General features: G+C 39.7%; 1 protein-coding gene across 1 annotated transcript; it reads right to left on the bottom strand.

Moving 5' to 3' along the window:
- Positions 1 to 384: 384 nt before the first annotated feature.
- ALDOB (aldolase, fructose-bisphosphate B) lies at positions 385 to 12,566 on the bottom strand. Its single transcript, XM_041004470.1, has 9 exons — positions 12,476 to 12,566; positions 8,341 to 8,462; positions 7,476 to 7,687; positions 6,599 to 6,653; positions 5,697 to 5,857; positions 4,745 to 4,828; positions 3,676 to 3,850; positions 3,068 to 3,267; positions 385 to 920 (listed from the first exon to the last, which is right to left on the bottom strand). Exons 2-9 carry the CDS (start codon positions 8,450 to 8,452, stop codon positions 825 to 827), a joined length of 1,095 nt encoding a protein of 364 aa, XP_040860404.1. The 5' UTR covers positions 8,453 to 8,462; positions 12,476 to 12,566; the 3' UTR covers positions 385 to 824.
- Positions 12,567 to 14,424: the final 1,858 nt, after the last annotated feature.

The raw sequence follows: 14,424 nt of genomic DNA, 5'->3' as shown, positions 1-14,424 counted from the left end.
CAAGCTCCAAATCCCTTGGATTTTCACCACACTTCTCAGACTGCTTGAACTCATTCTACATTTTAGCTAGTTTCACATTATTAGTGGTATTGATTTTCAAATATCTTCACACTTGAAATTTAGATGGGTGATTTTTAAGCTTGGCTACACATTAGAATTACCAGGGGGACTTCAAGAAATCCAACAGATGATTCTACATCCAGGGTTTTCTGATCTAATTGTGCTGGCATGTAACCTGAGCATCCAGGTTCTCTCCATTTTGCTGTTAGGTTCTAATGAGTAGCCAAAACTAAGGATCCTGGCAGCTGATCAGCGTTGTTAAGTCCTGGATGATGAATTGTACTTCAATAACAAGAGCAAAAAAGCAGCACTCAGCACCAGCTGAAGGTTTATAGAGCATTTTATTTATTTTTCAGTCGCAACTATCTCCTTTATAACCTACCCCAGCTAAAATTCTGTCATAAAATGTACTTTCTTCTCTGAGCTTTTGAGAGATTTCCTTCAGTAGTTGTCATCTTGGTAGAAAGCTGATTTTGTTTTAAAGCCTATTATTTTCTTGGATGGATACACTGAAACATGAAGAGCAGGATGTGTTGTGAGAAACCTGTTGTGTGAAATTTCATCAAATTCTTCATATTCATGCTTCTCTATATCAATAACTGATCTGCTTTCGTCCTTTGTATTTCATATTTATCATTATTGTGTTTTCAACAGTTCCTGTTTAATTCAGTCTGATTTACCAGGTCAAATGAAAGGCAGTTTCCTGTCAGCCCTCTTGCTAAGACACTTAGAAGAAGTGGGGCCAGGTTGGTTGGAGTCAAGGCCTAGTAGGTATAGCTTGCCGTGAAGAGAGACTGGGTTGAAGCAGCCCCCGATGAACCTGTGTGGACATACTGTCCTTTGGCTGCCTGGCAGTTGGCCTAAAAATCAAGTGTAAAAGATGAAGCATGGTTAGAATACATGCAGAATTATTTATACTTGACCTTCTCTACTTTTTATACGAAACAAATATACCCTCATTTATTTTGATGATTTCCCCCTCACAGAGGTTACTGACAATGCTGCTAATACCATCACATTCCTTTTACAATATGTTATTTTTGCTTTATCCTGGTTTTCTGATGATTTCCTTTGCAAGCCTATGTGTTTAAATTTTTCCTCATTTTCCATTTATATTTGTCCATACCAATATGGAATTTTATAATAGACAATATCATTTTGATTTCCTATGTAAATTTCAAATAAAGGTAAAGTCAAAATTATGAAATGTAATTATTAAAACAGTCATGGGCTGCTTCACAATGGAGACATGTTCTGAGAATCACATCTTGATCTGACTGTATCATTGCACAAAGATGATAGGGAACACATACAAACTCAGATATGGGACCACCATCACATATGTAGTACACAAGTGACTGAAATGTCATCATGGCCATGTGGTGCCTGACTGTATTCAAATGCCACTCTGATGCCTCACCTTATTCCAGTCACATTGCTATTATCTGTATTCTCAAGGACTTATTTCTGCATTTTGCATCAGCACTTCTCAACATATGATTCACAGGCTGTCAGGATCACTTAAGAAATTCTTAGAAATTAAAATTCTATGACCTCACCTCAGACCTATGAATTAGAAGCCCAATGAGTAAGACCAACTACTCATATTTTAAATAGACCTTCAGGTGACATGGACACACTCAGGTTTGGAAACCACTGTCCATGATGACAAACCCAGCTTCTGTTCTGTAGGGATGGTTCTTCATGAGCCCTTCATCAGATCATCTCCATCTCCCTACTCTATCAGCCACACATCAGTACTTCTAAAATCACAACTCTCTACTGGCCCTGAAATAGACTTTGAGATTCCCTGAGGCCTGCCTTTCCTTTGGAGCCATATCCCCAAATCTTTGATGACATTTAATTCCTTGGCCAATGTCCTTCATGATAAGTAAGCTAACTGGTAAGTTGGCATCCTTCTGTCTTATTAAAACTTTATTCTTCTACTCTGCCTGCTATTCCCTATTCAAAATTATCTTATTCTTCCTGTGTTCTTTAGAGAATTGTTAGAAAAACCCAGAAACGAACCTGGTGTGCTACAAACTCTCATTCCAGCTGCACAATTCTTGATACTAGACTGCAACAGCTCACTAAAACATATGGTCAATTTCTTGGCACATTCCTTCAACCTCTCATCCGACCTTCCCCTCTGTCAGGATTCAGACATTTCCTGATCATCCTCAGCAGATATCATCCAGTATAATCAGTGACCAACAGCTACATCGCTTCACCACTACAGAGATACCTCTAAACTCATTCTCTTTCTTCTTTCCTCCTCTCCTTTTGTCTAAGACCTCCTATTTAATATTTAGTCCCATTCAATCCTATGTACCCTAACTATCCCTTCCCTCTGTTGTCCATATCTTGATCATCTTGATTTTCTTCTGGCTCCCTTCATTTTGTTTTTAAACATAACAAGCTCTGTCCTATTTGGCTAAACTCCCTGAGGGCACTGGCTCTGATTTGGTCACCCTGCCCTCAGACAAAGTATTACAAAGCTAATGGTTGTAACTTGAAGAAGTCTTCTTCTTGTCCTCATTTCTTCTGGTAACCTTTCTGAGTCCTTAAATGGACACCTTCCTTCTCTTTCTATTGAATCCATCCATTTTGATGAGGGTCTTTGATATGCCCCTAAGTCATTCCCACTGTGTTTTCTTGGTGTTGGTTTTGAATCTCTTTATAGTATGTTATCAACAGCTCCTTGAAATCTGTTTCCATTTGCTCCCAGAATCTTTGGGGCATCCTATCATATAATTGCTGCTTTTTGCAGGGGGGAGTTTCTGTATATTTTCAAAACTAAACATACCCAAGGCTTAAACCTCACCCTTTTTTTCCTCTGAAGTTTCAACTGTATTACCACTATCAAAACTGTCTTTAGTTCTTACCTTCTACTGAGTGTTCACGCTATATTTTCAAATATGTGCTATTTGTAGGCACCTTAGGGTCCAAAGAAAATCATGCCCAAGTATCAATTTGATGAAGTGGGTAAGAAGTATTAGAATCTTACCACAGCCCGCTTCATGAAAGCCTCCTGGGTTGCTTTCTTGTTTGCAGCCTTACCACCCCAGGCAGCAAGAGCACTGGCCTGTAGGGCCCGTCCATAAGAGAAGCTGAGTTTCCAGGGCTTTGGAAGATGGCAAAGGTTGATAGCATTGAGGTTGAGAGTAGCATCCTCTTCACTCATGCCACCAGACAAAAAGCAGATTCCTGGAAGGAGAGAAGCCATTCCATTGTATTAGTTCCAACTTATGAACACTGCTTGAGAAAGCAAGCAAGGAACCCAAAAGAGAGGCAATGGCTCAGTCTTGTCCTTGCTTGCTTTGCACGGCACTAGATTAGAGAAGTCACCTTGCTTTGTTGAGGATGGTTAGGCTAAGGAAAGGAGGACTTTAATAAGTAAACAAGGCTATGGAATATTGACAAAACAGTATTTTGTGTACATTGGAACAGACTTGGGATATTTGGCATTGTGGAGTAGGAGGAAACTCCCTTGTCTATGAAATGCAGAGGTCTGTTGTACAAGTAGTAGGAGATGCCAAGGCGAACACAAATACTGTGGCATTCTTTAAAAGAAGGAGAGCTCAGACTTTGAATTAAGAAGAAAGAAGTTCCTACCAGGAACAGCTGCAGGCACGGTACGGTGGAGAGCTGTGACAGTGGCCATAGCCACTTGTTCAGGTGTGTACTTCTTGGTGCATGCATGTCCAGCAGTCACCATGTTTGGTTTAAGCAGGGTACCCTCCAGGTAAACATGATGGTCATTTAGGGCCTTGTAAACAGCAGCCAGAACCTGAAGGACAAGAAGTTCATTTAGGAGAATCTCAGGGTCAGTCTTAGAATCATCTAACCTTGAAAAATTATGCAACTACAGGAATGCATGCTGAAGGAGTTCCCATAAACAGCTAGACTTACGCTCCTGGACCAGCCTCAAGATATCGCAAGGGTTTTGCATAGATGCAAACCACAGCCATGGAACACGACCAAGCTGCCTATCTGTAATGCTGCTAGTCTAACTGCTCCACTCACTGCATGAACCATTGCTCACTAGATCTTGTTCATTCTTTTGTTCCCATCACACCCTTGGTCATTGTCATCTTCTATTGATCCCACCCATGTTTAGCTAATTGAGGACATCAAAACTGGCCCCCACCTCCCTTCCAAATAAAAGTTATTTACAAAACACACATTTTAGAAACATATGTGCTTTCAGATCTCATTTAAGTCCACATGATTTTGCAAGTGTAGAAACTGAGGCCAGGAGACTTATGAGTCTCTTGATGTTACACAGTGTTTCAGAGAGATCAGCCTATTTTAGAAATATTGTGGCTAATTTAAATGGCCAAATGTGAATAAAGTATGTACTAATTATATTTTAACATGTAAGCCCCACAGAACATTCTAATGCTACTTATTGTACACGTAATGGAATTGAGGTCCAAAAGAGAAAATGTGACCTGCCTAAGTATCGTAAGAGGGAATGTGAATTCTCCACACCAAGTCTTGCTACTGAGGCCCCTGTGCTTCTTCCACAGGAAGCATATGAAGTGGCACAGACAGTGAAGGATTGATAAGCACCCTCCTCTCAATGTTACTTTGTGGTCCTAAAGGCTATTTCAAATAAACCAGCTGCTACATAAACACGTGATCTTTAAAACAGAATAGAACTTTTGAATTGAGGATTTACCTTCTCAGTGACATACTGGCAGTGTTCTAGATCATGGTCTCCATCAGGAATCACCTCTGGTTCAACAATAGGTACCAACCCATTCTAAAAAGGAAAAGGGGTAACAGAAGGGAGAAAAGTGAAGCTATATTCTTTCCAAAGCTGTAATCTTTTCAAAATATGAAATGCAAACAGTTGCAATTATATCAAAGTGAAACCTCAGGAAGAAATAGTATATAAGTAACTTAAAGGTGGTGAAAAGAAATTGGAGTGTCCACTGAGCAATGTGGTCTAGCCAAAAAGAACAGTAGTTTAAAAATGCAGTGAAAGAATATATTCAAATTATTATCTTACACTAGTGATAATTCTAGCCATCTCAGAATCTAGCTGCTACCTTTTAGGGCAATCAAACTTCAATCACTTAAAAAATGCCTTTAGTATGGATTAATTAAGGAATTCAAGCAGTGCTTACAGTTTTAACTGGGAATTTTCAGGTGCCCACAATTTTGGTTACCCTAAATTGAACCCACCAAAACAAATTACACTTAAATTGGACTCAGACACTTCGACATTTGCAGGTGCAGAAGTTTGGCAGCAAAGTACCATCCTCAAGAAATCATGCAAGTGGTGCCAGATCAGATAGATATCTGGCTAGATATCTGAGAGAATCATGGGGTTACAGGGTATAAGCAAACAAATGCCTGGCCTCATCAGCCTCATTATGTTTAAGTCTTGGCTTATAAAACTTTGTAAGAGGTCAGGAGGTGATTGCATTGATCTTAGAATTCTCAGCTTAATGGAGTCCTAATGGCTTTGTTGGACCAAATCTTTCCCCACCGTACTTAACTATAACAAAAGTCTTCAAAAATGCCCCCAGGATGTACTGGTGTGGGAAGGGGAAGACTCATAGGAAGGCAAGCTTTGAAGACAGCTCTAATTTATTGGTCTTTCATTAAAGGAGAAGACAGAGCACCTGCTGACAGATGCTGGCGTAACGGGCCAGGGCGTTGGCATTTTCCTGGATGGCCAGGCTGGATGGACACTGATCAGCAATCCTCAGGACAGCACGCCACTTCCCAAAGTCAACACCATCCTTCTTGTACTGAGCACAGCGCTCGGAGAGCCCATCAAGCCCTGTAAGTCACAAAAGAGAGAGAAGCTTTTCAACCCTGCGCCTGAACCTTGGGGCCTCTGCTAAACTGGCGGAGTTCTCTTTTGGTCTGACATTCATTGCACAAATCTAGAGTACTGAAAATACCCAGGCTCATAAGCATTAATCACAACACTGACCAAAAGACCTAGATTTAATAAACATGATTTGATATACATACAAGATATACCATAAGTAAAATACGAGGGACCAATGGCTGATGTGATGTTGATTTTATACATGCGAAAAGTGAGGTTCTGAGGTGTTACGTGACTTTACCAACTTTGAGTGACAGCCAAAGAATGACAGAGCTGGAGTAAACTGTTGTTTCCTATTTCAAAGCTGTGGTTAGCAATTGTCTAGCTGCTTAGTGACATAGCTGGCAAAATTATTTGCTGCATTAAATAAAATTAGGCTTCACATCAAGATGTCTGATCCCAAAGCATGAGGCCTTTCCTGTCTACTGTTGCTTGATTTTTCTCTAAAAAGTATATTTCCAGATGCTGAGTTTCTTCTTTATACAAGGTTCTATGGTAAGCACTTTATGTACATCATCTAAAATGAAGAGTCTTCAAAAAGTTCATGATAAATGTGTACTATGAAAAAACTGCTTGATTTTCAAAATTTCTTGAAACAAAATATAAGCAACATTTTCACTATATTTTCCTCCAATTTTTCGGAAGAAGCCTCATCTTGGCAGAATTCACCTCAGAGGAAATCCTTACCTTGAATGGTAGTTTCTTTGTTTGTCCCTGCAAGAGGAGCAGCTCCTTGGTCCAACTGTGGATACAAATAATTAACAACTAATTAGCAAGTGCCAGATGTCAGTACACAAGCAGATCTCCTGATGCTAATAATTCTAATATTTCACAAACCAAGGAGTCAAATTAGGGAGATTTGCTAGCTGGCAGTGGGGGTGGGGAGGAAGGATGTAAGTTGCAGTGGAGGGAGGGAGGCCATACCAGAAGGGAAAAGATCTGGAAGGAGCAATGTGTGAGACAGTGTCAATCCTAACATCTATTCAACACGTGTACTTGTTAGCACTGTGTTACTACGGTTGTAATGAAGATAAGAATGTAGAGTCTACTCTCAACACAGCAGAGCCACGTGATAAGCCCCTGTTACGCTGCCGGTTCTAACTGATCTGATGAGCAGCAAGTCATGGAACCTCCTTTGTAGTTCAGTTTTCTCAACCCATCTCTAAAAGAAGAGTAATAACTACTTCCAAAGATTATGAGAAGGCTACTGGTTTTCTGCTCAAATACTCTTGAGCAGTGATGGAATACAACATAAAAAGCAAGTATTGTAATAATAATAAAATTGACTATTAGCAATTATCATATGATACAAACTTAAAAAAAAAATTCATTTCATCTTATTTTAAACAATGTGGAAATTAGCATAAGGATATATCAAGTAACTTGGGGAAAACTGTTGAAAAGGAAACCCTAGAAGAAAAGACTAGAAGAGAATGTGATTATCAGTTGGAAGATGAATATGGGAGAGAAATTAGATGATGAATATGTTGAATGTTGTCCCTGCCTTAGCCAGTGCACTTCGAATTCGCCAAAGCAAAGGTGAGGTATGAATAGGAGGGCTCACCTTGATCCCCACAACGATCCCCTTTTCCTTGAGGATGTTTCGGAACAGCGTTCCCTGGCTGTCTTTTTGGTAGAGGGTCTCATGAAAAAGGATCACACCCCCAATGCTCTGGTTGATGGAATTGTCTACAGTGAAAAGGATCTCTCGGAACTGCCGGCGGTTCTCCTCAGTGTTCTCCACCTTGATCCGCTGCAGGCGGTTTCCCATGGTGCCTAAGGAGGATGGGCCACAGGTTGTGTCACAAATAGGCCAGGAATTTCCTATCATACTTCCCCATACCATCTCCTTATTTACTCAAATTTGCCAATTCTTGCCTCACTATTCATCTCTCAGCGAAAACAGGGAAGACCTTGTTGTTGTCAGGATGGTGATCAGAGGCTGTATGAGGTGGGCAAAGTCTTGTTTTTGACTTCTCTGGCTTTTTTGATTTTATGGAAGACCATACAAGCCTGCCACAGCTTTCCCTGTACCACAATGGGATTCTCTTAGCCATAAACCATGTACTATTCTAGCAGCAGATACTTCTCCAATTCATGATTTGGCTGACTTTACAAAGACTTTCCATTAGCAGCAGATGTGTGTTTGATGTCATCCTGGTTCCTAGCTTTGCTAGAGGACAGACCCAAAAGACCTCTGGTAAATAGCTTTAAATGAAGATTTGATCCTTTTTCTTGGTTGGCAGAAATCTGCCCCCTAGAACTACAGAATGTAGTTTAAATGTAGTTACATTACAAGACGTAGTTTAAATGTCAATGCTGAGTCTTCTATTCCCATTTGGGGAAGTGGGAGAATATGATCACTAAGTTGTTTTCAGTAAGTGAAGAAAGGGTGTGCATTGTACAACGTGCTTATTTTTCACACTCACCTACAGATTCATCTGCAGCCAGGATGCCCTTCCCATTGGCAACAATGCGCTGGGCAATTTCTGAGAGCTCCTTCTTCTGTTCAGGGGTGAGGGCTGGAAATCGGTGGGCCATGGTGACAGGTCTGGAAACGAGTAAACACAATAGGTCATTCAGATAGTTCATGATCAAGAAAGTTGGGATGGGTAGACACAGCATATAGGCCCCAGACGCTTCCAATACATTTCCACAGATCAATGGGTAAGATTTCTTTTTTTCTGCATTCATTGAAGTAGTTAACAATTAGCCACAAAGGATGAAGGTAAATGCCAAATGATCCCATTGATCCTACATATAATGTGCTACCACCCAGTCTTTTGTTTCATAATAAACTCACTTTTTCATATGTCCTGCACCACAGCAGGATCTCAGTATCATGCCCCTTGATAAAAACAACCAATGGCTACACCAACTAATTCATGAGAAAGTTTAACTACCTCATTACTATTTTCCACTTCAACAGAGGTTCTTGTCTTAAGCTAGAAGAATGGAACTACATTGGGATACTAGGACAAACTAATAAACAACAGTTTCTAGAGAAGATGATTTTTAAAAGTCCTATCATTACTGAGCCACTGGCAGATTTTGAGTGATCCATTTATATATTGGCACTTAATATCATCATTACAGATTTTTAGCCTTGAAACTGGCCTCTAGATCTTCATGTGGGGTAATGACCTTCAGACTAAGGTTAGAGTTTTTACCCTCTGTTTAGGTATTTGCACCAAAAAAAAGAAAAAAGAAAAAAGACAATTACTAAACATAAAAATATTTTCTTAACAACAAATGCTTGCTCATGTCAAACATTCTACTAATTTCTTTACATGCACCATTACACATTTTTCCTCCACAATAATTTCAGGAGGCAGTTGGGCTCCCATTTAACAACTTAGAAAACAATACAAGAAAATACATCATTTGCTGAAGGATGCATAAAATGCACAAAAATTGCAATAAGGGGAAGTACTTCCCTCCATCCAAAGGAGGGAGTAAGCTTGTCCAAGCAAACTGCCTCTGGGTGACTTCTAATGTGCTCCATGACACAGAGGATCTTGGATTTCGTGTCACTGCACTGCTGACATTACCAAGTTGTAGACACTTGAAATATTAACCAAGAGTTTTGTTGCTGCTAGATCAGACAGACCTTGGTTGCAGGAGCAAGTTTGCTTCCCCTGACTGTAACTTTCAGCAACTTTAGTAACTTCTTTGGGTTTACTGTGAATTAAGTGGCAATGATATGAAGATGTTTTGACAAGTGTCATAGGATTATAAAATTAAAAGGTAAATGTATTGATGCAATAAATTTGCAATACATGCATAGGATGAGTTTACAAAAAGTCATGGAAAAAATGAAATGAAAAAATATGCATGATTTCATTTCATTTTTTTATACTAAAATTATTTTTCAAATCCATTTTCCAATAAACATTTTGAAATTCCTGGCTATCTACTTTGTTGCCTTAGTGTCAAAATGACTCGAATGCTACCTCTGTGCACTCTGTTCTTTGTAACTGCTCAAAATATATTTGTTAAACTGCATGATAAACATGAAGATGCTTCATAGGGTATTATGAAAATGCAAAATATTATTGTTTCTGCATTTTTAAATTAAAAAAAATAATAATCACCCAGGTATCTCTATGCTTCTATTCACTACCAAGTTATTTTTCTCAATCTGGGTGTGCTGACTCAATGAGAAAAACAGAAAAGTCAAATCAAACTAATGCTGTTTGCTGGAAGTTAAACTTCTACAGAAGGATTAAAGGTCTGTACCACATCAGCACAAACATTGTGCCTTTGTTAATTATAAAACAGGGTCACAGGCCAAGGTTCACCTCGGGGAGACAAGAGCTTGGAATGAATAACGATAAAGAACGATTTCTTTGCCCTAAGACTCCCCGCACCGAAGTCTTGAGCCAACATTTTTTAAGTCTAATGGAAAGTTGCTTACACTATATTTTAATGAGAAAAACAAGCTTCAGAGAAGTATGCAGTATTTAATATTTAAATCTAAAAAATAGTATAAACGCATGTTGTTTGTGACTTTCTATAGGCAAAGGTTAGCTGCCCAAAGGTTATGGCCAGGGAATGGGACATAGGCGAGACTCATGTTTCACTTTATACATTCTTATGATGTTTGGTTTCTTGGCAAATGAATATATACATGCAAATCTAGTGTAAGGCTGTACACACTAACTCATACGAATAGAAGGTAACTACAGCAAACAGAGCTACAAGAGGTCCTCAGTGGTATATGCACCAACACTACCTATCACTTTGGAGATGAGGAAATTGAGTTTTCAGAAAGACTATGTCTTATGCCCCCTCTAATTTTAATCTTCTATGACAGCAAGTCACATCTGACTTAAAATCTTATTTCCATTTTGTCTTCAACACAACAGCAGTCGGAGCTCACAGCATGGTCCTTTCTGTCTTCCTTGAAGGGGTGCTCTGAAAATAAACCCAGTAATTTATAAAACATGGATATCTAAGTCCTGGAGGAATAAAAGGCGCCAGTGATACCACTTGCTTCTTCATGCATAAGGTGGATGGATTTTCCAGAAGTTTGATAAGGCTTGTTATTTGGTAGCCTACGACTGCCAGGCACTTTATGGAGCAATACAGTATATCTATGTGACAGTGATGTGTGACACTGTCACAGGGAAGGCTGATTCCTCCTGCCTTTGAGTACACATGAAGCATCCCAGCAAGAGACTGAAATATGGTTCTTTTCTCTAAACTGGAATCCAAGACAAAGGAGCTCAAGTTTTCGGCTACTGCATTCTATTCCCTGTTTCACAATTAGACTAACTTGGGTCTAGGTGTTCTCCAGATGCACCTAGGTTAGAGTAGGAATTTCTTTCCAGCAGAACTCAAGCTCTTACTGCATCCAGTGGGACTTATGGAGCACTAGGAAACTATTTAAAGAGAAGTTTATATTAAAGGAAGACAACATATTCCTGTAATATGCCTGTTTCCCAGATAGTAAAGGACTAGTCCAGTGTAAGTCAGCAGCTTTTGCTTTCTGATATCTTAAGCTATAGGATCTGCCCAGTGTCTAGTGCCAGTAAGAAATGTTATAGAAGGCACCAAACAAGTGACAGGCTTAAAACTTTATAATCAAATAGCAACTATGCTCTGTGAAGCTTCCTAGTCTAGTCCATTTCCCCATTTGAGCTGTGGGTGAAGGCCAGGGGTGTAACACTCAAGGATTCATTTTTGTGACAAAAAAAAAAAAAGCTTCAGTACTCATACCAGCAGGTGTGAAAAGAGAATACAGAAAATGTCATGAAGCAAAAGATCTGTGAATAAATCATTGAAATTTGAAATTATAAGAAGAGATAGCAGGGGTGCATCGGTCAAGATGCCAATGGAGGCTGGCTGCCCCTGCATTCGATTTCTGAATGCCTGGGTTTGAGTGCCAACCATGCTTTCCATTCACCTTCCTGCTAAAGTGCACCCTAGGAGGAAGCAGGTGATAGTTCAAATATGACTATCAAAATAAAAGAATTATAAACAAATATTTGGGTTCTGCCTGGTACTTGGCAAATCTGGATTAAGTCCAGGTTCCTAGCTTCACCAGGATCCAGCCTGGTTGATGTGGCCAGTAATGAATGAGCTAGCGAAGGGGAGATCTCTGGCTATCTCTTTGTCTTTCAAATGAGGGAGAATAAATACATTTTGAAACAGATGGAGAGGCAGAAAGAGAGGAAGAAGGAGAGACAAAAAAGGAGAGGGAGAAAGAGAGAGAGAGAGAGAAATGAGCAGGGATCTCATTTGATCAGATCTTAACCAAATAGGTATGTTCAAGTTGTTTGAGACCAAAGACCCAAAAGTGCCTCGGGCAGGTAACACAGACAACTAACTGCTAATCAATCTTAAGCACTTTCCCACCACTCAGAAAGCCAAGAAACCTGAGCATTTACACTTAGGAAAGAAGAAAAAAAGTTTCAGCAGATGCACTGAATTTTCAGCCACCATCACATTTGTTTTCCCTGAAAACAAAGGCAAATAGTCTTTTCCCTCTCCAGGCTTAGTGCTATCACTAACCCCTGCTCTGGTACAGTCCAGGTATTCAAAGGGCGTTCTTTTACTTACAGTTGGGCAGAGGGAGTCCTCGTTACTGTGAGAAGCTTTGAGAGAGGCAGCTGCTGCCAAGTATGACGGATCTTTGGAAGCACACAGTTTTTATAGATAGCTCACAGTAAAGATTTTTTTTTTTTTTTAACTTTTGCCCTCCCCCTTCCTTTCTTGGCCTGGTAGGGAGGTGTCTATTTGATACATCTGATTGGCTCATACGCAACCAATCCTTACAATCATGCTCACACACTCCTTATGCTTCTGCAATGTAAAAGCTGCAAGGGATGTCTTAGAGTTGCTGGTTCCTGATCCAGATTCTATGTTTTACAGGTGAGGAAATGGAAGCATGGTGGATTAGGAGAATCCCTTAAATCATGCTGATGGGGAGTGGCTGAGTGGTCGAGTGGCTGAGCTCTGCCCTTTGCAGAGGAGATTGAGGAGAACATTAGCTCCTCTCTGGCAATCACAAAAGGAGTACCTTTGGCTGAAGGGTTTTTGGTTTTATTTATTTATTTTTTTGTCTTTAGTACTCTGAGCCTTAACTTTCTCATCTGTAAAATGGGACCTCTTCTTCACAGGGACACTAAATACAATTGAGAAGTGCTTATGTACAATAAGATAAAAGAATTCCTAGGACCAGCATGGTAGGCTAGTGGCTAAAGTCCTTGCTTTGCATGCACCAGGATCTCATTTGACACCAGTTCATGTCCGGGTTGCCTCACTTCCTTTCCAGCTCCCTGTTTGAGGCCTGGGAGAGCAATAGAGGACAGCCCAAGGCCTTGGGACCCTGTACCTGTGTGGGAGACCCAGAAGGAGTTTCTGGCTCCTGGCTTGGTCTACTTGGAGAGTAAGCCAGCAGATAGAGGATCTTTTTCTCTGTCTTTTCTTCTCTCTGTAAATCTGACTTTACAATAAAAATAAGTAAATCTAAAGCAAAAATGAACTCCTATTTCCCAGTTAGGCAAACAACACTGAGCTTTCATTTGTTAATTTTAATGTTTTTTTAGTAGCCAGTTTCAACCTCTGTTCTATAACTTATAGGTAAATTTAAATAATCATTAGGTGAAAGCAACTGATTTTGAATCCTTGATTTCTTGAATTTTCATTTGGTTGAAAAGCAAAATTCAAACATTCTATTAAAAAAAAACATTCTGGGCATTCTAGGGGCCAGCATTGTGGCACAGTGGGTTGGGTCAGTGCCTGTGACACTAGTATTCCATATGGATACCAGTTCAAGTCCCATCCAGCTCCCTGTTAATGCCTCTGCAAAGCAGCAGGGATAACTCAAGTGTTTGGATTCCTGCATCTGTGCAGAAGACCCAGATAGACTTCCAGGCTCCAGGCTTCAGACCAACCCTGGAAGTTGTGGCTGTTCAGAAAGTGAGCCGGCAGGTAGAAGATCTCTCTCATTCTTGCTCTCATCGACTGTGTCTCTCCACCATGTCTCAAGCCTGCTCTTCAAATAAATAAATATTTTTTAATAAATCATTCTTTCTCTTATCCTTTCCAATCTCAAAAAAAAATGGAGCTCTTTGATGTATTAAATGCCAGAAACCACTGACTTCTATGTTATTCTCATTCTCTCTCTGCCTTTATAATTGTGTCTCCAAAGTCAGTAAAAACTCAAATTATACCAATTGACCTAAACTCCCAAATGTGGCACTATCTGGCATGAGTTTATTCTTGACTTTTTTGTTGTTGTTCTGAGCCTTAATACAAAATTAAATACAAGCGAGGGTAAATAAAATATTAAATGTGTCCTGAGGCAAATAACAAATGGAGCAAGTGAAAGGACTAAATCTAAAAATAAAGGAAGCACATGATTACAGGAAAGTACAAATTCTCAGGAACAGTTCATTAAATGAAAACCAGAAGTGCCTGATGGTTCAGGTGCAATCCTGAAACCTATAAGTGAAAAAGTGGAATGTCAATAAAAAGAAAGAAGCAGAGATATAGGTTGTCTTAGA

This window comes from Ochotona curzoniae, unplaced genomic scaffold (assembly GCF_017591425.1).
Source record: "Ochotona curzoniae isolate NIBS_2020 unplaced genomic scaffold, NIBS_Ocur_1.0 scaffold_3208, whole genome shotgun sequence".
NCBI lineage: Eukaryota > Metazoa > Chordata > Mammalia > Lagomorpha > Ochotonidae > Ochotona > Ochotona curzoniae.
This window is presented reverse-complemented; position numbering and strand designations above follow the sequence as displayed.